This window comes from Mandrillus leucophaeus, unplaced genomic scaffold (assembly GCF_000951045.1).
Source record: "Mandrillus leucophaeus isolate KB7577 unplaced genomic scaffold, Mleu.le_1.0 Scaffold68, whole genome shotgun sequence".
Taxonomy (NCBI): domain Eukaryota; kingdom Metazoa; phylum Chordata; class Mammalia; order Primates; family Cercopithecidae; genus Mandrillus; species Mandrillus leucophaeus.
In genome coordinates, this window is record NW_012107363.1 from 3,192,740 (window position 1) to 3,219,581 (window position 26,842).

General features: G+C 53.0%; 1 protein-coding gene across 1 annotated transcript in view; it reads left to right on the forward strand.

Annotated features, from left to right (window-relative positions):
- Positions 1–20,641, forward strand: part of HTRA3 (HtrA serine peptidase 3) — a 37,070-nt gene extending 16,429 nt beyond the window's left edge. Inside the window, exons 4-9 of the mRNA XM_012002173.1 lie at positions 4,601–4,795; positions 5,573–5,605; positions 7,325–7,439; positions 16,052–16,100; positions 17,731–17,826; positions 19,507–20,641. Of these exons, the coding sequence (XP_011857563.1) occupies positions 4,601–4,795; positions 5,573–5,605; positions 7,325–7,439; positions 16,052–16,100; positions 17,731–17,826; positions 19,507–19,672 (654 nt within the window). The 3' untranslated portion in view covers positions 19,673–20,641. The remainder of the gene's footprint in view (positions 1–4,600; positions 4,796–5,572; positions 5,606–7,324; positions 7,440–16,051; positions 16,101–17,730; positions 17,827–19,506) is intronic.
- The last annotated feature ends 6,201 nt before the right edge of the window (positions 20,642–26,842 follow it).

Consider the following 26,842-nt stretch of genomic DNA (forward strand, 5'->3'; position numbering starts at 1 on the left):
ATCTTCCATCGGTTAGTGGGAGGAACCGGGCCTAGGGAGGACTGGCACCTGGCCCAGGGTCACGGCTCAGAAAAGACCTGGAGCCCAGGTCTTTGGACTCCTTGCCCTGTGCTCCCTGAGCCACTAGATGCAGGACAGAGCCAGGAAGCGTGCAGCCCACAGTGGGTGGGCTGTGGCCCCGTATCACACCCCATGGAGGTGCTTCACTTTCCTACCTGGGCCCACTACTGGGGATGCACCTGCCCCGTGGGATGGCATCTGGGTGTGGGCGTGGAGGCCAGTGGGCTGCCGTAGGGAACACTTGGGACAGGGGCCCCATCCCTCCACCTTCACATCTGTACCTCCCACCAGCTGACCCACCGGAGGCCTGCACTGAGGCCCCCAGAATCCTCTTGTTCCTCCACTAGCTGTTTCCGGAAGGCCTGCTCTCAGCCAGGCGCTGACTGCACTCCTCTAGTTCTCACCCCAGGCCTGGGAGGAAAGGGCCTGTATGAGTCCATTTTCACACTGCTATAAAGAACTACCTGAGACTGGGTCATTTATGAAGAGAAGAGGCTTCGTTGACTCACAGTTCTGTAGGTTGTACAGGAAGCATGACCGGGAGGCCTCAGGAGACTTACAATCATGATGGAAGGCAAAGAGGAAGCAGGCACGTCTTCTCATGGCAGAGCTGGAGAGAGAGAGAGAGTGAAGGGAGATGTGTCACACACTTTTAAACCATCAGATCTCGTGAGAACTCACTACCACGAGAACAGCATGGGAGAAGTCTGCCCCCATGACCCCATCACCTCCCACCAGGCCCCTCCCCCAACACGTGGGGATTACAATTTCACATATTTGGGTGGAGACACAGAGCCAAGCCATATCACGGCCCTCATTATCTTGGGATTTCAGATGGGGTAACTGAGGCTTGGAAGTTAGGTAACTCGCCCAAGATCGCAGTGCACTGGAGCAGGGCCGGCCCACTCAGCTAGGACCCCGGCCTCCCTCCGGCTTGTTCTTGTCTTGCCCAATGCCATGGTTATGTGACCCTGGGGACCAGAGTCAAGTTACCTGCGGCCTCCCCGTGCCATGAGGTCACTGAGTCCCATGTCTCACACCAGCGCTGGACCCGGAGCTTCCCTCGGGCTGGGAAGTTCACCTTGGCTGGTTTGAATTTGGCTTCCTCTCTTTCTGAATGAAAGTTTACAGCATTTGTGATGAAGTCTTTTGCAAAGGGAGTTTCCTCTTGCCCCATCAAGGGAGAGGAGATTTAATGGTTCCAAGGAGTTCCCCTAATGGGGACCCTTCCCTGCTTTTCAGTCCTTTCACGGTTGCTATTGAGTCTGGGGGCACCTCCATTTTAAAGACAAGGAAACCCACTGAGGGGTGTGCTCAAGGACAGGAGTTGGCAAATTTTCTTTTCTTTCTTTTTTTTTTGAAATGGAGTTTCGCCCTTGTTGCCCAGGCTGGAGTGCAATGGCTGGAGATCTCGGCTCACCACAACCTCCACCTCCCAGGTTCAAGCGATTCTCTTGCCTCAGCCTCCCGAGTAGCTGGGGTTACAGGCATGTGCCACCATACCCGGCCAATTTTTTGTATTTTTAGTAGAGACGGGGTTTCTTCATGTTGGTCAGGCTGGTCTCGAACTCCTGACCACAGGTGATCCTCCCGCCTTGACCTCCCAAAGTGCTGGGATTATAGGCATGGGCCACCGCGCCCGCCCTTTTTTTTTTTTTTTTTTTTTTGAGCCGGGTTCTTGATCTGTCACCCAAGCTAGAGTGCAGTAGCAGGATCTCGGCTCACTGCAACCGCCACCTCCCAGGTTCAAGTGATTCTCCTGTCTCAGTCTCCTGAGTAGCTGTGACTACAGGTGCCTGCCACTACCCCCGGCTAATTTTTGTATTTTTAGTAGAGATGGGTTTCACCATGTTGGCCAGGCTAGTCTTGAACTTCTGACCTTAGGTCATCCCCCTGCCTTGGCCTCCCAAAGTGCTAGGATTACAGGAATGAGCTACTGTGCCCAGCCCCCAAATTTCCCTTCCCTTCCCTTCCTTTCCCTTCCCTCCCCTCCCTTCCCTTTCCTTCCTCTCTCCCTCCCTCCTCCCTCTCTCTTTCTTTTTTGTTTTTTTTTTTGTCAGGGTCTCACTCTGTTGCCCAGGCTGGAGTGCAGTGACACAATCACAGCTCACTGCAGCCTCAAACTCCTGGGCTCAAGGAATCCTCCCACCTTGGCCTTCCGAATAGCAGGGACTACAGGCACGCACCACCACACCTAGCTAGTTTTAAAATTTTTGGTAGAGACAAGATCTCGCTGTATTGCCCAGGCTGGTCTGCAACTCCTGGGCTCAAGCAATCTTCCTGCCTCGGCCTCTCAAAGCATTGGGATTACAGGCATGACCATGGTGCCCAGCCAACAAACTTTCCATGAAGCCAAATGGTAAATATTTTATCTTTGCAAGCCCTGTGGTCTGTCACAACCATGCATCTCTGCAGTGGCAAGAACGCAGCCATAGCTGCACAGGTGGGTGTGGCTGTGTTCCAGTAAAGCTTGATTCACAAAACAGGCAATGAGCGGCGTTTGGGCCTTGGGCCAGTTTGCAAACCCTGCTCAAGGACCCCCATGGGAAGAGGAGAGCGAGACTAGGGGCAGGTCTGTCTGTCCCCTGCCGGCGGCTGTGGCAGAATGCTGGCAGGACTGGGGGAGTGGTGTCCAGGTGGGGCTGAGCAGGATGCCCCACCAGCCACCTGTGGCAAATGGCTGCCAGCAGAGCTAGTGTGATTCACATCCTGCAGGCCCTGGTCAGCACCTATGGCTATGACCTGAGGTGGGAAACGCCCTCCTAGCCCCTAAGCATTAAATCGAGCCATGGGAAAGGCTCCTGACTCTCACCTGTGCACCCTGCTTGGGTGTAGGGAGGATGGACCGACCCTTCCCAGCTCACAGCCCTCACCTGTGCACTCTCCTTGGGTGGAGGGAAGATGGACCGACCCTTCCCAGCTCACGGACCTCATCTGTGCGCCCTCCTTGGGTGCAGGGAGGATGGGCTGACCCTTCCCAGCTCACAGCCTCACCTGTGCGCCCTCCTTGGGTGCAGGGAGGATTGGCCGACCCTCCCCAGTTCACAGCCTCACCTGTGCACCCTCCTTGGGTGCAGGGAGGATGGGCTGACCCTCCCCAGCCCGCAGCCCTCACCTGTGCACCCTCCTTGGGTGCAGGGAGGATGGGCCGACCCTCCCCAGCTCACGGCCTCCTGGAGTTTCAGACGTTGTTATTTCTGCCTCTTCGGCTGGTCAGCAATGGAAAATGTCATCTCTCCGGGACTTCGCCTTCCAATGTGCAGGCCCGGTTCCGCCACCTGGGGTTCTCTCTGCCATTGTCTGAAGCTCCTTGAGCCCCAGCGGCACAGAGAATAGAGAAGCGGCCTGAGCCTTTCCCTCACCAGCACCCGCCCACCAAGTGCTCCTTTAATCCTGCGCAGGACTCCACATCGCCCCCGTTATTGGTAGCTTTCTCCTCGTATTGAAAGCTAGAAACTTTCTCATTTGACATGATGGTGTATCATAAAAGGGAAGAGGACTGAAACGGTGAGAAGGACCAGTGGCCTGGTGGAGGGGAGCCGTCCAGAGGGTCAGAGGCTTGGGGTCCTGCCCCACTGATCTCCTGAGCTGGGGTGAGGCTCATGCGACCTGGCGGATCGCAGACCCACGGGAAGCTATAGGGTAGTGCCACAAGGTCCCAGGAGCCTTTCCCCAGCTTCCCTCAATGGTGACATCTTAGGTAATGGGTGCAAAACCAGAACCAGGAAGTTGATGTGGGTACGAGCACAGAACCGCCTTCCCCAAGTTACATGTGCATCTGTGCTTCGGCACCTTCTAACAAGCACCGGGGACCACCTTCTCAGAGTGTGCACCACGCAGCTTCTGGAACACAGAGGCCGGCTGCTCTCCGAGCTCCCAGCCTAGTTGCAGAGTCAGATAATCAGACAGGCTCCGCTGGCCCCACGCAAAAGCAGAACAGGAGTGTGCAGGTGTCTCAGCGTGCACAGCGGGAGCGGAGCTTGGCTAGTGGCTTCACCTCTCCAGGTCTGAGTCCCCGTGTGTCTGTATTGGAAGATGAGACTGAACTGGATCAAGGATTTCGAACCGGGGCTCCCGGAGTCCTTAGCTGGGCTCCCGGGGCCCGCAGATCTCTCTCCATCAAATGCGTCAGTTTGTGTGGGGTGCATATGCAGTAGTAGTTTTTACCAGGTGTCTGCAGCTTTTACCAGATTTTTAGAGGACAAGTGACCATCAGATCATTGGGTTCAATAACCTTGGAGGCTGTGGTCAGCTGCACCCTGTGTGCACCGCCCATGATGAGCACCCATGCCTGCCCTGGGGGAACCTTTGCTCCCTGGCACAGCTGAGCCTCTGTTCCATGGACTCCAGCCCTGGGTCTCAGCCCGGGTCTACCCTGGTCTTGGTCTGCACTGGTGACCTGCCTGAGCCTTCGCAGTCCTGATGGCTTTGCACAGATGTGCCTGCCTTCTCTGGGACCCCCCGTGCCAGGATCTGACTCCGGTCCCCACTGAACGTAGACGGCTAAGCCTCCCTCTCTGTGTCTTCTTCCCTCTTCTAGAAAAAGCTCCCTGTGTTGTTGCTGGGCCACTCAGCTGACCTGCGGCCTGGGGAGTTTGTGGTGGCCATCGGCAGTCCCTTCGCCCTGCAGAACACCGTGACAACGGGCATCGTCAGCACTGCCCAGCGGGAGGGCAGGGAGCTGGGCCTCCGGGACTCCGACATGGACTACATCCAGACAGACGCCATCATCAACGTGAGTCCCAGGGACGGGAGGCCGGGGCACCTGCCATCTGTGCCCAAGACCTCAACCTCAAGGTAGTCTCTGACTCGGCTTGCCCCCATCCCCAGAGCCATTCTGTCACTCGACACATCCACTTGCTAGAAAGTTCTCTCTTTACATTCAGTGGAGCTCTACTCCTGTGACTTCCACCCCAGGGTGCCAGTCACCCTGGGAGTCAGAGGCTGCTGTCTTTGCTCGGGCAGCCTTTCAGAGAAACAGGCATGGCCATGGCCTGGAAACACCTTTGCCCAGCTTACACACCCTGGCCAATGCTGCTTGTCATTATTATTGTGATTATGTTGCTGGCACCTTTAGCATCCACAAAGCACTTCACGCAGATGCCGCAGATCACGTCCATCCAGCTTTGCCGTGTCTCGGGCGCTTGGCTGGAAGGCTGGAATCTGAGTCTTTGTAGGAGGTCCCCCAGGCCAGCAGGATAGGAAGTAGCACCTCCATTCTCCATGCACCAGGTGGTGCTGCCCGGCCTCAAGGGTGTAGATGCCAAAGCATATGGTTTGTGCAGAGAACAGTAACAGTCAGACCTCGGTCATCAGGTGGCCGTCCACATGGCCTCTGTGGGCTTGGCCTTCTTATCTGTGAAACGGGGACAGCACTGAGGCCTTTCAATGCTACTGAGGATGAGATCTGCTTATGCGTCTCTGCACTGGTTAGAGGTAGAGCTGGAAGAAGGAGCTCCGGGAACCCTCGGGCGGGGTCAGGCACCGCTAATGCTGTTTCCTCCCCCTGCAGTACGGGAACTCCGGGGGACCGCTGGTGAACCTGGTAAGTGTCCCCTAGAGCCCAAATCTCTAGATTTCTGGGGCTCTTCTCACATGGGGGCGCTCAGCCTTGAGGCGGGACAGGCCCCACAATATGGTCCTAGAACATTAACACCAACTATCAGGAGTGCAGCTGGGCTGGAGGCCTGGAAGGAGGAAAGACCAGGGCTGCCCCAAGTGCCTCAGGGATGCTGGTGGCCGCCAGGAGTGAGGACTCACCCACGAGCAGCAGCTCAGTCCAGGAGCGTGTGCCTGTCAGGGGAGCTGGGGCAAGGGAGACGCAGGTGTGGGGCTGCTCACCCCAGCCCTCCCTGCCCTGGGTGTACACACAGGATGACAGGGGCACCCTCGTTCTCCCCTTCCCAGTTGTGTCTTGAGCCTGAAAGTCAAGCTCAGCCTCATCCCAGGTGAGATTTTTCCAGAATAAACCAGGAAGCTCAGTTCAGAGCTCCTAGGCCCTGAAGAATCGGATAGTCTCACCCCTGGAGCTCCTGTCCATGGCGGGGGAAGTGCCCAGGTGTGAACAAGGCCCAGCCCCATGTGAGCCACATGAGATGGCTCTGGAGGGATGCTGGGCAGGAAGACCTGGCAGCTGATGTGAGATCAGGGAGGGCTTCGTGGAGGTGAGCATTACACAACAGCGATTGAGATTGAAGAGGACTGGGTACAGGAGGAAGAAATCCCAGGGAGCAGGCACAGCATGAGCATTGGGGGAAGTTTAGGGAGGGGGAGATCAGACAAGGGGACAATGAAAGGGCTGGTGGCCCATGTCCTGCTGCCTCAGGCCTCGTGTGCAGATGGGGCTTCACCCTGTGTGCCCGAGATGTCTCCCAGGCTTTTGGCAGGGCTGAGGGCATGCCCTGGCTTCAAGGAAGCTCGTGTGTGTGGTTTAGGTTGGAGGCCAGGAAGCCAGGCCCAGGAGGCTGCTCCACGTGGTCTAGGCAGTAGCGATGGGCACAGAGGGCCAAGGGTGGACACAGAACTCAATCTACTGGATCTCACACTTGGCTGCTCTTCCTGCCTCCTGAGCTTCCAGGGACCAGGAGGACAAAGGGTGCCTTGACCCAAAGCTTTGCCTCAGGCCCCAGAGGGTCCCCTGATGAGCTGGCCAGGCCCTGGCTGGGAGGGCAGTGCTAGGGGTATATGCCAGGCTGTAGGGTGGGGCTCCTTTCCAGGAGCGGGCCTGAATGTGAGGTTCCCAGGGGCCAGGTCAGATCCTGCCCAGGTGGCACCAGCCTCATGGGGGGCAGGGCAGGTTGGGAGGGGCACCAAAGAGAGGGATGGGGCTCAAGGAGCTCCCCTGGCCCCACCTGTCAGCCCCTCACTTCTGGAAGGAAGGGATAGACATGGTCTCAGTCCCCGACACGCCTCACCATGTTCCTGCCTCTCTCGGTCCCTCCAAACATGGCTTGGCAGTGTCCCTGGTCCCATGGCCCTGCTTCTTAGAGGCAGAGTGGCCAGAGCCTGGGGGCAGGCCCAAGCTGCAAGCTTCCCTGGGAATACTCTCCAGGGATGGGAAGGGGGATCTCCAGGATTTGGAGAGGTGGGGGGTCACTGACCCAGGTGTGATCCTGAGAATGACCTTTTCAAGGGGAGTCAGGGGCTGTAGGGTGATTGACAGCCAGGGTCAGCCTCTAGCAACAGAGCTGCGGACACAGTGCTTTGTGGGCAGGGGTTTGCCTGAGTTCCTCCAACCAATGCCTGCTCTTACCTCCCTGCCCAGGATGGCGAGGTCATTGGCATCAACACGCTCAAGGTCACGGCTGGCATCTCCTTTGCCATCCCCTCGGACCGTATCACACGGTTCCTCACTGAGTTCCAAGACAAGCAGATCAAAGGTAAAGAGCTCACCTGGAGGGGCCAGAGGCAGGGGGCACTCTCCCAGGGCTACAGCCCCTTAGCACCCCAGTCCTGGGACCAAGGCCCATCAGAGGTGCTGGGTGAACCTTGCTCACTACTGGACAGGTCCTCTCTGCCCACCCCAAAGCTGTGAGACCCCCAGGACAGCTTATCCTCAGCCTCGTTCAGGATCTTCCCCCTGCCTATCATCAATTCATGGTCAGGTTCACCCCCTGCCCCTCCAAGGCTGTCTCCTTTTGGCTGGTGATCTCCAATCTCAGCCTCTACCATCAGCTTCTTGGAGTCCCTAAGCTGCTCTCATCTGGACTGCTCCTTAGTTGTCAGTGTTTCTTTCCTTCTATCCATCCATCCATCCACTCACCCACCCACCCACCTATCCACCCACCCATCCATTCACCCATCCATCCATCCATCTGTCCATCCATCCATCCATCCTTTCACCCACCCATCCATCTATCTATTCACCCATCCATTCACTCATCCATCTGTCCATCCATCCACCCGCCCACCCATCCACCCACACATCCATCCACCCACACACTGATCCATCCATCTACCCACCCACCCATCCACCCACCCATCCATCCGTCTCTCCATTCACCCATCCATTCACCTACCCACTCATCTATCCATCCGCCCATCCATCCAATCATCCATTCACCCATCCATCCATTCATCTACCCACTCATCCACCTATCCACCCACCCACCCATCCACCCACACAACCATCCATCCACCCACACACCCATCCACCCACCCATCCATCCATCTAACCATCCATCCAATCATCCATTCATCCACCCACCCATCCACCCATCCACCCATCCACCCACCCATCCACCCATCCATCCATCCATCCACCCATCAATCCACCATCCATCTACCCACACCTTTCTACCCATCTACCCATCCATCCACCCACCCATCCATCTACCCACCCATCTTTCCATTCACTCATTTACCATCTATCCATCCATCCATTCATCCATCCACCTATCCATCCATCCACCCATCTGTCCATCCACCCATATATCCATCCACCCATCCACCCAACCATTCACCCATTCATCTATTCACCTATCCATCATTCATCCACCCATCTATCCACCCACCCACCCATCTATTCACCTATCCATCATTCATCCACCCATCTATCCACCCACCCACCCACCCAGCCATTCACCCATCCATCCACCTGTCCATCCATCCATTCTATCCATCCATCCACCTCCATTCAACCAACCATTCATTTATCCTTCCACCCACCAATTCTTCCATCCATCCATCCATCCACCATCCATCCATTTACCCATTCATCCATCCATCCATCTACTCATCCATTCATCCACTCATGCACCCACCTGTCCACCCATTCACCCACCTGTCCACCATTTCTTCCTTCTTTTATTTTTTTCCTTTCTTTTTTCCTTCTCTCCTTCTTTCCACCCATCCACCCACCCACTCATTCACCTGTCTACCTATCCATCCATCCATCTGTCCACCCACCTGTCCCTCTATCCCTGTTCATCTATTCTTCCATCCTTCTACCCACTCCTGAGTACTCTCTCTTCCAGCCTGTGGCCCATGCAGATCACATGGTAGAATATCCTCTATGCCAGGGGAGCAGAGTCCAATACCCCGTCTTTGGAAGTCACCCTCCTCCAAGCCCCCGTTTCCTCACCCCCATCCAAAAGGGATGCCCAGCCCACCCTGCCCACTCCTAGACTGCCATGAGCACCCATCTGGGAGAGGTCTCGCCAGGGCACTAGGCAACTCTCCCAGGTAACAGCAGACCCATTGCCTCCTCAAGTGAGCAGTTGCAGCCACCTTCCAGAGCAGGGCCATGCTTCCAATCACAGGGCCTTTCCTGGGGGCCTCCACCTCCCCGCCTTCTCTTCAGCCCTAGTGAGCGTCTCCCTCCTGCCATTGTGTCTCCCATGCCCACCTCCTGCCCAACACCCAGGCCTGACTCAGCAACTCACACTTCCACATTGCTTTGCTGTCTCCTCCCAGCCCCCTCACTGGCAGTTCATTGAGAGCAGAGGCCTCCTCATGTTTGCCCCTCCTCCATGACCCTGTCAGCCAAGCACATGGACCCCAGTGCAGCCAAGGCCGGTGCCATGAGGGCTGGTCACATGAAGAGCTGCTGTTGAGGAAGCCACCATTGTCCTTCCGTGTCCATTATGGGAAGACAATCTGGAGCCAGGCAGAGCCTGTCTTGCCCAAAGAAGCTGAAGTCTTCTACTCTTGAACAGTGAGGACCATCTAATCTCTTGAGCCCTTTTCCTGTTGGCTTCTAGGAAGCTCAGAACTAGATTCAGGGATGTACCCACACCTGTCCTAGCGTGCTCCTTTCCCTAATGACCGAGCCTTTCCTGTTGAAGTATCCCATTCTCCATGGGTGCCTTTGACTTCAGCCTCCTTACTGGAAATTAGCAGAGCTGCAGTTTGCACACACTGAGCTATGAGGTGACTTTACTTGGAAGTGGATGATAGTGTCCTCTTCCCTTCTTGCCTCTCTCTTTCTCCTCTGAGACAGGATCCTGCCAGGGCCTGGGTTTGCTCCTTTGTTTTACAGGGACTGTCCCAGTTAGTGCTGACCTCATCCCAGACCCCCTAGGAGACATCCCCTGTCCTCAGAGCTGTATCCCCTCCCCAAGAACAGCACAGACTGAGGAGCCTGATAAACCTTAGCGGCATGGCACATTTGCAATTTTAAAATCCTTCTGAAGTTGACTGGTGTTTGTACTTCTTTTCTTTTTTATTTAATAAAATGCAATGATCCAAACCCAGTTAATCTAAAGTTCTTTGAAATGAACCATCTTTTTATTAAATCAAGGAGATGTTAAGTACATTTCTTATTCTTGTCTAGGGGTGGGGTGCAGAGGCCTCTGGGGGGCTTTCAGGGTAAAGAGTGGCCACCATGCATGTTGGGGGAGCCCCAGGAGGTCTTGGGGTCCAGCCAGCCTTAGGACCAGAGTGTAGCCCCACATGGGGTGATGTGGGGTGTTTGATTCATGGAGTAGGGCCGTTTGTGGGCATCTGCCCCTCTGTGGATTATGGGGGACAGTGCAGTTCATAGGTGGGAGACCTCTGACCTGGGGGGTAAACCCCTCATTTATCCTGTGGCCCACGAGCCAAGGGAGAGCTGTAGGGAGGGGACAGGGACAGGGACAGGGGCATGAGCGTTCCCTGGTCTCAGACATCACAGAGTTCCCAGATCTCTGACATTACAGGATTCCCCGATCTCAGAGACCATAGGGTTCTCAGAAGTCACAGGGAACCCTGGTCTCAAAAACTGTAAGTTTCCCTGGTCTCAGAAGTCACAGTGTTCCCCAGTCTCAGAGGTCACAGGGTCACTTGGTCTCAGAAGCCATAAGGTCCCCTGGTCTCAGGCCCCTGTGCTGGGTGGAGTCCTGAGTCCTTCCCAATAGTGGAAAAGGCTGGCCGAGGCAGCCCAGCCACCTGGCAGCAGCAGGGCCGGGAGCAGGATGGGCAGGGAGCCTGGTGGCCTGGTGCTTGGTGTGTGTTCTGCTCACCTCTTAAGTTCAAGGAGAAGAGGCTTTAGAGTCTCCAATCCTGAGCACAGCCAGTCGCTTTCCTCAGCTCCGGCCCAGAGGCATTACCGGGCCTCTGCTTTCCCAGCCGCACGGTGAGTCTAAGTCGGACGGGACCACAGGCATTGTTCAAGTGTCGGCTCTGTGCCTTGGACTCCTGTGGGCTGTGAGCCAGAGATTTTCCCGTTTTCCCTTCCATTTTCCTTCTAGCAGGGAGACGGGCCACAAAAATGCCCCCAGATGCCACAGATAAGAGTGAGGGGTGCTGGGAGGAGGCCGGGGCAGGGCTGGGGCCTCGAGGGTGAGGGCTGCACGAGGGGGCAGGAGACCTCTCTGAGGAGGTGACCCAACTCCACCAGAGACTGTGGGAAGGGAGCGGGGCAGGCTCTGGAGATTGCAGAGGACTCCCAGGCAGTGGGAGCGGGAAGGGTCGATGTCTCAGGTGGGCTGTGCGGGGCCTGTTGAGGATCCCATGCCCTGGATTTAGAAGCCAGCTAGAGAGTGATCCCCCGGATTTACGCCTCCAGCCTGGCCCCTCCCACTCCAGGCTCGGACGGGCAGCTGCTTGTGGGACGGCCCCACCGATGTCCAGGGGCAGTTCCCACTCAGAGCACCTGACAAGACCCCGCTCCTGCAGCCCCAGCTGCCGTCCCCACTCAGTTACGTCAGCCTTGTCCCTCTGTCCCCCACACACCTCATCCGCTGTCAGCGAGTCCGTTGGTCCAGGCTTCAGGACGCATCCACCCCGGGCCTTGCCACCGCTCCACCTCCACCTCCACCTCCGGGTCCAGCGCTGGGGCACTCGCTGCCCTGGACCATCACCTCTCTGGGTTCCTCCGGATGCTGCCCCATGCCCCACAGACCCTCCCACAGCCAGAGAGGCCCTTTCAAAACTAAAGGCAGATCACGTCTGGTGATTCAAGATCAAATCCAAAGCCTTCCAGGACCCAGTGGACCCAGGGGTCAGGCTTACCGGCCAGCTCTGACCCCATCTCCCACATGGCTTGTTCATCAACTGTTCATCTTTGGTGTGTTTAAATATTTGGCCCATTAAAAGCATTTAGGTTATGTGTGTTCTTATTAGTAGGTTGTGAGAGTTCTTTCTACATTCTGGATAGGAATCCTTTATCAGATAAGCAAATTGCAAATATTTTCTCCCAGTCTGTGGCTTGTCTTTTCATTCTCTGAACAGTGTCTTTAAAGAGCAGAAGTTTTGTAAATTGTGATGAAGTGTGTTTTCCCAATTTGTCATGCATTTGGTGTTGTGTCTACGAAGTCTTTGCTAACCCAAGATCAGAAAGATTTTTCTCCCACGATTTCTTCAAGAAGTTTTACTTTTTGAGGTTTCAGATTTAGGACTACGATGCATTTTGAATTTGTATATTTTTAAATAGTGCAAAGTATAGATCGAAGTTTCGGGGGTTTTTGTTGTTTTTGCCTTGGAAATTCAATTGTTCTAGCACCATCTGTTGAAAGACTGTTCTCTACTGAAGTGCCTTCACACCGTTGTCAAAAAGAGAATGACCATATGCCATTCCAGCTGTCTGTCTTCAGGCCAATATTCAGTATTGCACTGGCTCGATTACTGTGGCCTCACAGTAGGTCTAAAAGGCAGGTGATGTGAGTCCCCTGACTTTATTCTTCCTTTTCCAAGTTGCATGGGCTCCTCAGACCCTTTGCATTTCTATATGAATTTCAGAATAAGCTTGTCAATTTCTATATAAAGAAAAATAAAGCCTGCTGATGATCTGATGGGGATTGCATTGAATTTGCAGATCAATGTGGGGAAATTTGGCATTTTAACCATGGTAACTCTTCTGACCCATGAATACAGAATACCTCTCCATTTATTTACATCTTCTTTAACTTCTCTCTGCAATGTTTTATAGTTTTCAGTGTACTGGTTTTGGGGCATTTTTCATCAGATTTATTCATAAGTATTTCTTAATTTTGATGCTACTATAAATGATGTATTCTTTGAAATTTCAGTTTCTGGTGGTTGGTTAAGAGAATATTCAAATTAAAATGATTTTTGGATGTTCACCATAAGATATCCTGTAAGCTCGATAACTCACTGCTTCTAGAAACTTTTTTTGTAGATTCCATCAGATTTACTACATACATGGCTATACAGTCTGTGAATAAAGACAGTTTTACTTCTTCCTTTCCAATCTGAATGCTTTTTTTCCTCTTGCCTGGCTAGAACTTCCAGTAAAATATTGAATGAAAGAGGTAAGAGCGAACATCTTTGTCTCGTTCCTGATCTTGGAGAGAAAAGCACTCAGTCTTTCTCCATTGAGTATGACGCTAGCTAAAAACTTGCATAGGTATCCTCTATCAGGTTGAAAAGTTCCCTTCTGTTTCTGGTTTTTATTGGGAATGGATGTTACATTTTGTTAGAGGCTTTTTGTGCATCTCTGGAGATGATCATATGGTTTTCTTTTCTAGTCTGTTAATGTGGTAAATTGCATTGGTTGATTTTTAAATGTTAAACCAAGTGTACATTCCTGGGATGAACCTCATTTATCACTTATTTATGATGTATTATCTTTTTTTTTTTTTTTTTTTTTTTTTGAGATGGAGTCTCACTCTGTCCCCCAGGCTGGAGTGGAGTAGTATAATCTTGGCTCACTGCAACCTCTGCCTCCCAGGCTCAAGTGATTCTCCTGCCTCAGCCTCCTATGTAGCTGGGATTACAGGTGCCCACCATCATGCCCAGATAATTTTTGTATTTTTGGGAAAGATGGGGTTTCACCACGTTGGCCAGGCTGGTCTCGAACTCCTGACCTTAGGTGATCTGCCTACCTTGGTCTCCCAAAGTGCTGGGATTACAGGTATAAGCCACCATGCCTGGCTGTACTATCCTTTTTAATGTATTGTTGGATTTTATTTGTTTAAAGAATTTTTGTATCTGTTTTCATGAGCGATATTGGTCTAGTTTTCTCTTCTGGTTGTTGTATCCAGATAATGAGGTTAGAAGTAGTCACTCATTTTCAGTTTTCGGGTGGAGTTTGTATAGAATTAATACTACTTCTTCCTTAAACATCTGGTAGAATTCGCCAGTGAGCTCTTTTGGGCTTGAAGTTTTTTTGTAGGAAGATTTTTTAACTCCAAATTCAATTTCTTTAATAGATATAGTGCTATTTGAGTGATCTGTTTCTTCTTGAATGAGCTTTGGTGGTTTGGAAATTTCAAGAAATTTGCTTCTTTTATCTAAGTGATTAAATTCATTGACGTCAAGTTGTTCATAATAATCTCTTATTATTCTTTTAGTATCTTTAGAATCTGTAGTGATGTCACCTCTGTAATTCATGATATTGAAAACTGTGTCTTTTTGTCATGATCAATCTTGCTAAAGATTTATCAATTTTATTGATCTCAAAGAATCAGCTTTTAGTTTTTATTTTCACTGTTATGTTTCTTTGACTTACATTCTTATCTTTATTTCATTGATTTATACTATTGATTTCATTGATTCACACTCAACTTTATTATTATTATTATTATTATTATTATTTGAGACGGAGTCTTGCTCTGTCACCCAGGCTGGAGTGCAGTGGCCAGATCTCAGCTCGCTGCAAGCTCCGCCTCCTGGGTTTACGCAATTCTCCTGCCTCAGCCTTCCGAGTAGCTGGGACTACAGGCGCCGGCCACCTTGCCCGGCTAGTTTTTTGTATTTTTTTTTAGTAGAGATGGGGTTTCACCGTGTTAGCCAGGATGGTCTCGATCTCCTGACCTCGTGATCCGCCCGTCTCGGCCTCCCAAAGTGCTGGGATTACAGGCTTGAGCCACCGCGCCTGGCCTCAGCTTTATTATTGATTCACACTCAGCTTTATTGATTCACACTCATCTTTATTATTGAGTCACATTATCAGCTTTGTTATTGATTCACATGCATCTTTATTATTGAGTTACACTCATCTTTATTGATTCACACTCATCTTTATTATTGAGTCACACTCTGAGCTTTATTACTGATTCATACTATCAGGTTTATTATTGATTCACACTCTCAGCTTTAGTATTGACTCATACTCTCAGCTTTATTGAATCACACTCTCAGCTTTGAGTCACACTCTCAGCTTTATTGATTCACACTCTTACCTTTATTATTAATTCACACTCTCAACTTTATTATTGATTCATACTTTTAGCTTTATTATTTTTTTCTTCTGGTTATTCTGGGTTTTATTTGGTCTTTTTCTAGTTTTTAAGATGGAAACTGAGGTTATTGATTTGAAACTTATTTTCTAACATAGGCACTTCAGTACTATTAATTTCCCTCTACCTCTACAACCTATGAATTTTAATATATTATACATTCATTTTTATTTGGTTGAACAGAGTTTCTAATTTCTCTTTTTACTTATCTGAAGATGAGTAATTTAGAGTGTTTTATTTAGTTTCCAAGTACTTGGGAATTTTCCAGATACCTATTGTTGATTTCTAATTGTGGTCAGAACTCTTATATAAAATGAAAATTCTAAATTTATTGACTCTTGTTTATTTCTGGGTCTGAGACACCTGTTAAGTCACAGATTGGAGCAGCTCGGGGGATGGAGACAGTATCTCAGTGAGCTGTGTGTGCAGTGCCCCAGCCACAGGGCCTGGCAAATGGTTGGTATTCAGTGGACATTAGCAGCGAGTATTGTTTTGGGGAAGGCCAGTGGGAGGTGATGAGTTCAGTTCCAAGCAGGGAACATTTGGGGAACCAGCAGTATGCAAGCCAGAAAGGAGAGCCCCGCTGGCCACTGGGGTTGGGTTGGAGCTCACGTGGTTGGATGCAGGATGGGGTGGACATGAAGCCACCTGTGGGGCGAGCACGCTAGAGCTAGAACACCCCTCAGCTCCATGATGACGGTCAGGAGAGGGCAGCTTCGCCGGACCACAGGGGAACTGGGCTGGCTTAAGCAGAATGACACCTGCTGCTTCCTGGTCCTGCAGGGAAACTTCTGTCCTCTGCCTGTCCTCTGAGGGAGGGTGGCGGCTTTTTGCAGCAGCCCTAACAGAGTCTCGCCGTGTTTCATTTCCAGACTGGAAGAAGCGCTTCATCGGCATACGGATGCGGACGATCACACCAAGGCGAGTATCTGAAGAGTGCTGTCCCCTGCTGCCCCTTCCTCTCGTCCCTCACCCTGGCCCTCCCTCCAGACCCTGGCTGGCTGTGCTCGGCTCCTTGCAGGTGCCCAGATGGGCCAATGCACTCAGGCCTCTGATTGTTGCTCAGGCCGGTCCTTGTGCTTGGACTTTTCCCTCTTTGCCTTATAGATTCCTTCTGTTCTTTCAGGACGCCATCTCTTTCCCGTGGCTGCTATAACAAATTACTATAAGCCTGGTGGCTTAAAACAGCAGAAGTGTGTTTCCTCTCAGTTCCGGAAGTAGGAGGTCTGAAGTCAAGGGGTCAGCAGGGCTGCACTGCCTCTGAGGCTCCACGGAAAGCTACTTCCTTGCCCCTTCCAGCTTCTGCTGGCTCCAGGTGTCCTTGGCTTGTGGCTCTCTCCCTGCAGTCTCTGCCTCTGTCTTCACTTGACCTTCTTTCTCTCTGAATATCTGTGTGCACATCTCTCTCCTGTTTCTCTTATGAAAACATCCATCGTTGGAGTTAGGGCTTACTCTAAACCAAGAAGGTCTCATCTCAAGATCTTCAACTAATGACATCTATAAAGGTCCTATTTCCAAACAAGGTCACATTCTGAGGTTCTGGGTGTATGTGAATTTGGGGGCACACCATTCTGCATTCTCAGGACACTCAAGTGGGATAAGGTGCCTCCTCGTAGCACACAGAGCCCTGGCCTCCCTCCCCAGCCTTGAACTCATCCTGCTGTGTCGGAATCACCTGTGTTGGGACAGCCCCACCCCATCCTGCCTCCTCGGCTGTCGGCTCCTTGGGAGGAATGACCTGCTCATTCCTCCGCTCTGCCCCAATACTAGGTCCACCGCAGAGCAGGTGCCTAGAAATGCTGAACGAGTGCAAGAAAGAAGGGGCTGGGGGAGAGGAAGTGGGGGCAGGATAGAAGGGAGGCTGGAAATGCAAAGTTGAGCTTCGAGGTTTGAAGAAGGGAGAGGTCACTGCATTGGGAGCCTAGGAAGAACTCAAGAATGCTCAAGCGACCATTTCCTCGAACAACACAGTCCCTAAAGCTGTCATTCCTCCTGTTTCACCAACTCTGCTAATCTAGGGGTGACATTTGAAAAAAATTATAATCAACATTCAGTACACCAATTTATATTTTGTTTTTTCTGTCTCTTTTATCTGTCTGTCCATCCCACCTCTGTCCAGTCTTCTGTCTGTCCGTTCCATGACTCAGCATTGTCTGTCCGTTCCATGACTCAGCATCATCTGTCCGTTCCATGACTCAGCATTGGCTGTCCATTCCATGACTCAGCATCGCCTGTCTGTCCATTTCTCCTTCTATCCACCCATCCATCATCATTCCTTCTTCCATCCATCCATCTATCCTTCCGCCCCTCCTCACACCTATCCACCCACTCTTTCCTCTCTTCACGCTTCTAACCAGCCATTGCTACCACATTTCTCTTGAGAAGCACATCTGGTAGGGGACACAGAGTGGCCAGTGGTGGGACAGGGCAGTGTGGGGGCCCAGAGGAGGCTCCTCTTCTGGCCTGATGCTGGAGGGAGGGAGGGGCAGCTTCATACCAAGGAGCTGGGCAAAGGCTCAGAGGAGGGGCCTTGACAGCAGACTCTTTCCAGCCTGGTGGATGAGCTGAAGGCCAGCAACCCAGATTTCCCAGAGGTCAGCAGTGGAATTTACGTGCAAGAGGTTACGCCGAATTCGCCTTCTCAGAGGTAGGCTCTGCCAGAGGAGACAGGGAGATTGCTGGAGGCATGGGGCAGGTGTGAGGTCTGGGCTGGGACTGCCGCACTGTTCTCATGTGACCTTGAGCTTCCCAGCAAAGTGACGGGGAAGGGGCAGGTGAATTCTAGTGTGTCTGCTAAGCCAGGGGAGGCTGGAGAGCTGAATGGTCCCTAGAGCCCTGACCGTGTCCATCCTAAGTCCACAATGTCGTTTCCTTCAAGAAGCAGAGACTGAGGAGTACCTGTTGGGCTAAGAGCCCGCTCTAAGCCAGACTCTTCCACCAGCTGCGGACCAGCCTGAGTCCTGGGTCTTTCTGGAACTCACCTTCTCATTGTAAAATGGAGATAATTTAGCCTTTTTTTTTTTTTTTGAGACAGAGTCTCACTCTTGTTGCCCAGGCTGGAGTGCAGTGCCGCAATCTCAGCTCACTGCAACCTCTGCCTCCCAGGCTCAAGCGATTCTGCTACCTCAGTCTTCTGAGTAGCTCGGATTACAGGTGCCCGCCACCACGCCTGCTAAGTTTTTTTGCATTTTTAGTAGAGACACGGTTTCACCATGTTGGCCAGGCTGGTCTTGAACTCCTGACCTCAGGCGATCCGCCTGCCTTGGCCTCCCAAAGTGCTGGGATTTCTACCCCCAGGAGACTTTGTAGATGAAATGGATAAAGCACTGCTTTCTTTGAAGTCTTCCAGTACTAGAGAAATGTTAAGCATTGCAACACCATAGGCTGAGGCAGGCGTGCAGCGACACTACCACACGCTGGCATGGCTGACCCACCCCTAGGAAGGGCTCTGAACCAGTCGCCTCCACTCCTTGGCCTCGGTCTTCATCTGCGGTGGGAAAAATCCACGTATAAGTAGATCCACACAGTTCAAACCCATGTTGTTCAAGGGCCAACTGTACTGTGCGTCCTCAGAGGCTAGGCTTGAGGGTGGGAGGCCCTGCGTGACCTTCCGCGATGAGCACACATGGCACACGAGCCCTGCCCACAGCAGGCCTGCAGTAAAAATTGTTGAGATGGTGTAAGATTTTCCATACGCATCATCTCAGTTAATCCTCACTGCAGCCAGGGATTTGCAGGCTCTTGCTCTCACCCATTTTACACATGGAGGGACTGAGGTTTAGAGAAGTTACTCTTCCGGGTCACACAGCTGGCATGTGTGGGTCCTGATGCTGGTGCCCATGCCACTGAGCATGGTACCATCACCTTCCTTCCTGGCAGTGGGGAGGTCTCAGTGAACCTCATGCAGAAGGAAGGCCGGCCCCGCGAGCTCTGCCTGTCACATAGAAGTCTTCGTAACTGCGGTAACAGCAGTACCTGCTCCTGGGCCTTTGTAATTTGCAAAGCACATTTCCACATAGGACTGTAGACCTGAAAACTGAGGCTCAAGGGGACAGAGTGCCTGGCCCAGCTAGAAGGGCTGCAGCGGGAGCTTGAACCCTCCCTTCTGAGGCATGGGAGAAGCAGTTTGAAAGGTCGTTTGCCTGTCATGTGACACTGGATTTCTTCTGGTGTGAGAGCTTTGGGGCCAGGGCACTGTTCTTTCCCATCGAAACGACTTTTGTTAAAATGTTGTCATTGACCCTGACTGTGCCTCGCCCTGGGCTGGGCCTGGGAAGGCTGTGCCTGTGGAGGCTGTGGGTGGTGACCCCGTCTCTCCTGTTGGCAGAGGCGGCATCCAAGATGGTGACATCATCGTCAAGGTCAACGGGCGTCCTCTGGTGGACTCGAGTGAGCTGCAGGAGGCCGTGCTGACCGAGTCTCCTCTCCTGCTGGAGGTGCGGCGGGGGAACGACGACCTCCTCTTCAGCATCGCACCCGAGGTGGTCATGTGAGGGGGCGCATTCCTCCAGCGCCACGCGCCAGAGCCTGCAGATAACGGAGGGCACCGCTCCCCGAGATCAGGACGAAGGACCACCATCGGTCCTCAGCAGGGTGGCAGCCTTCTCCTGGCTGTCCAGGGCAGAGCGGAGGCTGGGCTTGGCCAGGGGCCCGAATTTCCGCCTGGGGAGTATTGGATCCACCTCCCAGTGCAGGGAGGGAAGCCCAACATCCCCTTGTACAGATGCTCCTGAAAGTCACTTCCAGGTTCTCGGGATATTTCACAAAACTGCCTTCCTGGAGGTCCCCTCCTCTCCTAGCTTCCCGCCTCCGCCCCTGTGAACACCCATCTGCAGTACCCCCGCTCCTGCCCCTCCTACTGCAGGTCTGGGCTGCCAAGCTTCTTCCCCACTGACAAACGCCCACCTGACCTGAGGCCCCAGCTTCCCTCTGCCCCAGGACTTACCAAGCTGTAGGGCCGGGGCTGCTGCCAGCCAGCCTGGGGTCCCTGGAGGACAGGTCACATCTGATCCCTTCGGGGTGGGGGGTCCAGCCCAGAGCAGGCACTGAGTGAATGCCCCCTGGCTGTGGAGCTGAGCCCCGCCCTGCTGTGAGGTTTTCCTCCCCAGGCAGGCAGGAGGCCACGGGGAGCACGTGGAAAGTTGGCTGCTGCCTGGGGAAGCTTCTCCTCCCCAAGATGGTCATGGCGCGGCCTGCAGAGGACAGTGGACATGGAACTGTGGGGTGTGAGGACTGAGCCGGCTTCCCCTTCCCACGCAGCTCTGGGATGCAGCAGCTGCTCGCATAGAAGTGCCGCCCAGAGGCAAGCGGGCTCCTGGGCATCACCCCCCTCATCCAGGGAACAAGTGTGTCTCAAGGGGCATTTGTGAGCTTTGCTGTAAAACAGATTCCCAGTGTCGCTTGTACTGTATGTTTCTCTACTGTATGGAAAATAAAGTTTACAAGCACATGGTTCTCAGCCAGCAGGGCACTGGGGCAGCCTGCCCACCACTGGCCAGGGTTCTTCCTGGGGATCCATCTAACACATGACTGGGTATACCTGCAAAGACACGGGCCTTTAAAGGGTTTCTATGACAGCCGAGCACTGGGGCACACCAGGCCTCAGGGTCATGTGGCTCTGCGGAGGGCCGGCTCCAAGTCAGGCAGCCCGGCTCAAGTCCTGGCTCCTCCACTTACTTCCAGCTTCATGGTCTTGGGCAAGAGATGTCCCTCTCCCTGCTGTGACCTCTGCCTCTGTCCAACAGGAAGGCTGGCTCTGCTGCGCTGACCTCCTGGTCGCCCCAGGATGCAAGGTGACGGGTGCAGCACTTGGGAAGCCACCCAGCTTACGGGGAGCTCCCACTAAGCCCCACTATGCATGTCTGGTCACATGAAGAACCCTTTCCCACATCTGTGCTATTTCACCCTCCCTGCCACCCACCCAGCAATGGGGAAACTGAGGCAGAGAGCGATTTCAACGAGCAGGAGGTCCAGGGACACTGCCTAGAGTAGCTGGAAGCAGAGCACTGGGAGCCGTGAACTTGCCCCCAACCCTCTGCTCCACCCAGAGTGGGCCACCCCACCAGGCCCCGAGCCACTCTGGCCCCATCTAGGCTTCCATCCACCTGCCAGGCTCAGGCAGCCATGTCCACCCTCCAGGCCCTGCTCTCACTCCCACCTGCAGCCAGGGCTCTCCACACACACAGTGGCCCCAGAGAGTAGGCCCTTGTCCCCTGAGTCTTTGGGCCCTGGCTAAGAGGAGCCTATTGGGTGTTGGGGGACTGAGGTTGGGAAGAGGGCATGGAGAGCTGTGACCTTACCAATTATTGGAGAGGCGAGTGCTTGGGAGAGCGTCAGGGGCCACCAGGGAAACCATGACCCCCATTCCCACAGCTCTTCCAAATCTGAAGGGTCAGGGGTCACTCTAGTGATTTCTGGGGTCCTGTGGGTTCTAGGGGAACTGGGTCTGGGGATTCTGCCCATTCACACTGTCCCTGCATCAGTACCCATCACATGAAGCCACTTATCCCTTGACAACTGTTCCCACCTTGTGGGAGACAAGCCCTGACACCCCAGCTCAGACCACCTTCTCAACCCCGTGTCTGCCCCGCAAATGCCTCAGGGGAGAGTGGACCACAAACCCACCCACCCACTCACTCACAGACGGGCTGTGCTCTCCTGGCTCTGTCTGGGTCACGTTCACCTTGCAGCCTGGCTTCGGAGTCCCGAGATTCGTTGCAGGGGCCTGAGGAGCACAGCGGGGCTGTGAGGTCAGGAGGCTGATTTCTTTCTTTTTTTTTAAGATGGAGTTTCACTCTGTCACCCGGTGGTGTGTTCTTAACTCATTACAACCTCCGCCTCCCGGGTTCAAGCGATTCTCCTGCCTCAGCCTCCCAAGTAGCTGGGACTACAGGTGCCCACCACCATACCTGGCTAATGTTTGTATTTTTAGTAGAGACGGGGTTTCACCATATTGCCAGGTGACCTTGTGATCCACCTGCCTCGGCCTCCCAAAGTGCTGGGATTACACGTGGCTCACGGCCACCGTGCCCGGCCCATGATGTTGTTTTCCTAACAGTTTGGGTTCCATTGAAGGAGATAAACTGGCTGTGTGAGCACTGAATTAAACAGCGTGAGGAGGATCCTATTCACACTCTTCACACTCCAGGCCAGAATGTGCCCCCGAGATGTTGCCTCCCACCACCCTCCTGCTCTCTGCCCCAGGCTTCGAATGACCATGGCCTCCGGATGCCCATCTGTGAAGCGGGGAGGTGGGCGGGGGTCTCTGAGCTTGGGAGTGAGCAGGCCTGGGCTGTGGTCCCAGTTCTGACACCCTTGAGCTGACCTCTGTGGAGGCCTTCAGCTCTGGGCTTCTGCATCCAGGAGGCCTGTGGCTGCCACCTCCAGAGGAAGAGGGACAGTGACACTCAGACAGCCCTCCCCTGATGGGGGGGTCGCCCTTTTACCCACCCCGGCTGGCCCTGTCGTAGTGGGAGGTTGAGACCTCTGTCCTCCCAGCCCCCGAGACCTGACTGTTCCCTCCGGGCGGAGCTGCCTCCCTGGCTGCCCCTCCAGCTGCATTCGGTAAAAAAACAACCTCTGCAGAGCCCGCCAGCTGCTGTCCCGCCATTGTGCAACCCTCTGGCTCCTGTGCAGTTCCAGCTGCTGGGCCGCCACCCACCCCTCCGCGTGTCCCGTGAAGATGTAAACAGCATGCTCACAAGGCCAGCGCCCCCCAGGAGGAGCGCCCTGCCCCAGGCTGGGTCCTCCGTGAACACCTGGAATCCCACAGGCACAGGTCCCCATGTCCCAACACCCCACATGACAGAGGCAGAAACTGAGGCCTGGAGAGGGTGAGGACCTGTTCCAGGTCACACGTGAGCCAGTGGCCGGGCTCCAGGTGACCAGAGCTGGGCTTCCGTCTGTCCCATCAGGCAGCCATGGTGCAGCTGCTGCAGGACAGACCTCCACAGCCCTGACGCGCGGCCCAGCCAGTGCCTCCAGGAGGGCAGCCCTGCCTCCCACAGCTCACCTGTGGGTCACACATCTTCCTTCCTGCTCCCTCTGGGGTAAGTGGGTTCAGAACAGAGGAGCACAGATGGAAATTTCAGAATGGGTCAGAGCTGAAGGAGCAGAGGAGTGCCTGGGGCTGTCACCCACACCTGCTTCATTCCTCCTGACCATTCCCTCTGTGACGGGCCAAAGAATGGTCTGCAAAGGCATCCATGTCATGACCCTCGGAGCCCTGGAACGTCTTATATGGCAAAAGAGACTTAGCACATGTGATCAAGGCAAATAGCCTGATCCTGATTGTAGGATGGGCCGATGTGACACAAGGGTCCTTATAAGAGGGATGCAGAAAGAGCCAGCAGAAGTTAGAAAGTGGGATGATGGAGCGACAGGCGGGGGCTCTGTGGGGGAGGCTGAGAATGCAGAGGACCTTCTAGAAGCTGGAAATGCAAGGAAAGCAAGGAAATGGTCCCTTCAGAGCCCCCAGAAGGAGCCATCGCCTGACTCCTTGAGTTTAGCCTGGACAGACTGACTGTAGACTCCGGCTTCCAGGACTGCGAGAGAAGGAGTGTGTGCTGTGTTAGTCGGCGAGGTTCATGGTCATTTGTTATGGCAACCACAGGAACCGCACCTGCTCTTCAAGCTGGCCTCCAACTTCACTCCCTCCAGGAGGCCCCACCCTGCCCACGCCGAGGGCCTGGGGACCCTTTAGGGCCCTCGTGGCCTCCGGTTTCTGGCTTATTTGCTTGTTCCTCTGGATGTTGACTGCTTCTTGCTTCCCCACCCCCTAGAAACATTGGCTCCAGGAGCTCATGAACTTTGCTTAAACCCCAGCCGTGTCCCCAGAGCCAACCCCAGCGCCGGGGCAGAGCAGGTGTTCAGTGAATGGATCTTAGTTTGAATGAGACTCGTGGGCTTGAAAGTTCATCTCAGCTCTATAACTCTGGGGCCCATGTTGCCATGTCACTCCAAGCAAACCCCAAATCCAGTATCCAGGGAAGGCCAGGATGCCAGGCATGGGAAGAGGCAGGAAGAAGAGGTGGGGGTGGGAGGAAAATGGCCCCACTGTCCTCATAGCTACCGATCCTCTAAGCCTCAGGATCCTCTCTGAAAGTGGACGAGCCACCTTCACTCTGCAGATACCCCCTCCGAAGGAGCAGCCCATGTGCTGCCCTGCACCCATGCAGCTGTCACTCAGCCCCTCTCCCAGGACCTCTCCAGGCTCCAGGGACACCCCAGGCAGGAGAACCTCCAAGGGGAAATCCCCTCTCCTCTTTACATCGCCAGTTCCTGCCTCGGTCCCACTCCCTCCTCTCACTTCGGAAGAAGGAACCCCTCCTCCCTGGGCTCTGGGGCCACCCTCCACGGCTCCCCAGAGGAAAAGAGCTCTTATCTCACCTCCCACCAGCTGAGAGCTGCCCTCTCCCTGAGCTGCCCAAGTCCTCTCCTCTGATGTTTTATCATCACCCCACACAGTGGTCACAAGCCGCACTCAACTTCCTCTCCCCAAAGAGCTCCCTTTTGCCTTCTGGGGTCCAGAGGAGAGGTCGCAGGTTGGCCATCCGCAAAGCACTCCCTAACCCGCCGTTCTCCTTTGACAGCTGTTCACACGTTGCAGGGTACAGGCCCTGACAACTCAGCTCGGATCACCTTCTTGACCTCCTGTGTCTGCCCGAAAATGCCAGGGAAGGAGGCAATCACCTCGAGAGGCAGGACGTCAGTGACCTTTGTGGGGAGAGAGCTGTTGATGGGATGGGCTGAAGGGAAGTTCCGGGGAGTCAGGACTTGGATGCTGGTCATCTGGGGTTTGCTTTATGATAGTGCATTGGACTGTTAGGTTTCTCTGCAAATTCTCCCAAACCAGCAAGCCCAGCCCTTCAAACCCAGGCAAGGTAAACGTCAGAAGGATGTGCACAGCACACACAAGTATGTGCGCTCACAGCTCACATGTGTGTGCACACTCAGATGCATGTATGCATGGCACAGCACATGTGAGTGCAAACACAGCTCACATGAGTACACATACACTCAGATACATTTGCGTGGCATAGCAAATATAAATATAAGTGTGTACACTTCCACCTCACATGAATTTGCACACACAGATGCATGTGTGCATGCCACAGCACATGTGAGTATGTACAGTCAGAACTCACATGAGCTCATGCATGCGTGCATGGGCACAGCACACATGGGGTGAACCTTCTAAAAGCTGACAGATACGCTTGAAACAGTTTTATTTTTTCAAAATCATTTTTACTGTGAAGTGTGGCACATATAACAATGTGCCACAAACCTAACAGTCCAATGCACTATCACAAAGCAAACCCCACATGACCAGCACCCAAGTCCTGACTCCCCGGAACTTCCCTTCAGCTCATCCCATCAACAGCCGTCTTCCCACAAAGGTCACTGACGTCCTGCCTCTTGAGGTGATTGCCTCCTTCCCTTTATAGTTTTGCCACCTAAGCATGCATTGCTAAGCACAGTTGCATGCTGCCTGCATTTTTCACATGAAATTACACAGATGTACTCACTTGCATCTGGCTTCTGCTCAACATTACATTTGTGAGATTCATCCATGTTGATGTGTGCAGCTGAAGGCTACCAGTGTCCACCATTGTATAGTATCTGCTCTGGGAACATATGGCAATTCCTTTACCTGGTCTCCCATTGATGGCCACTTGGGGTGTTTCTAACTTGGGGCTATGGCGCATCATTATGTAACATCCTCATACGTGTGTCTTGTGACTTGTGCAAGTATCTCCGTTTGGCATACTTCTAGGACTGAAGCTGCTGGGCCATATAGTATACATATATTCAGTTTGGGTAGAAATGCAAACTTTTCAAAGTAGTTTGACTAACTTGCACTCCCAACAGCAGTGTGTGTGAGTTCCTGTTGCTCCACATCCTCACCAACACTTGATGCTGTCATTCTCCGATGTGAGGCATTCTGTGGGCATGCAGCGGTAACTCATGGATTTCAATTTGCAATTCCATGATTCTTAATGAGGGAGGTCTGGCAACTTCTCAAGTACTGTATTTATTGGTCATTTAGATGTCCTCTCTGGAGCAGTACCTGTTTGAGTCTTGCCCATTATTCTCTTGAGTTGCCTTTTTCTTACTGTGTGGCAGGAGTTGTTTTATATACTGTAGAAATGAACTCTTTGTTTTATGTATTTAAAATTTCTTCTCTTGTGGATATATCTGGAAAACATTACGCTAAGTGAAACAAGTCAGCCATAGAAGGACAAATACTGCATGATTCCTCTTACATGAGGCATCTAAAACAGTTAAAAGTGTAGAAGTAGACAACACAATGGTGGTTACCATGGGATGGAAAGAGAGAGATATGAGAAATTGCTGTTCAATGGTTATAAAATTACAGTTACACAAGATGAGTAAGTTCTAGTTATACATTGTTTAACATGGTTTCTATAGTCAACTATATGGTACTGTATACTCAAAATTTTGTTAAGACGGTAGATTTATTTTCTGTTCTGTGGGAGAGTTTGTATAAGGTTGGCATTCTTTCTCTCTTAAACGGCAATAGAACTGACATCTGTTCTTAGAGTCTTCTTTGTGGAATGGTTTAAATTATGGATTTAATTTTTTTGAATAGTTATAGGACTATTTAGATTTTCCATTTCTTCTTGTGTCTGTTTAGGTAAGTT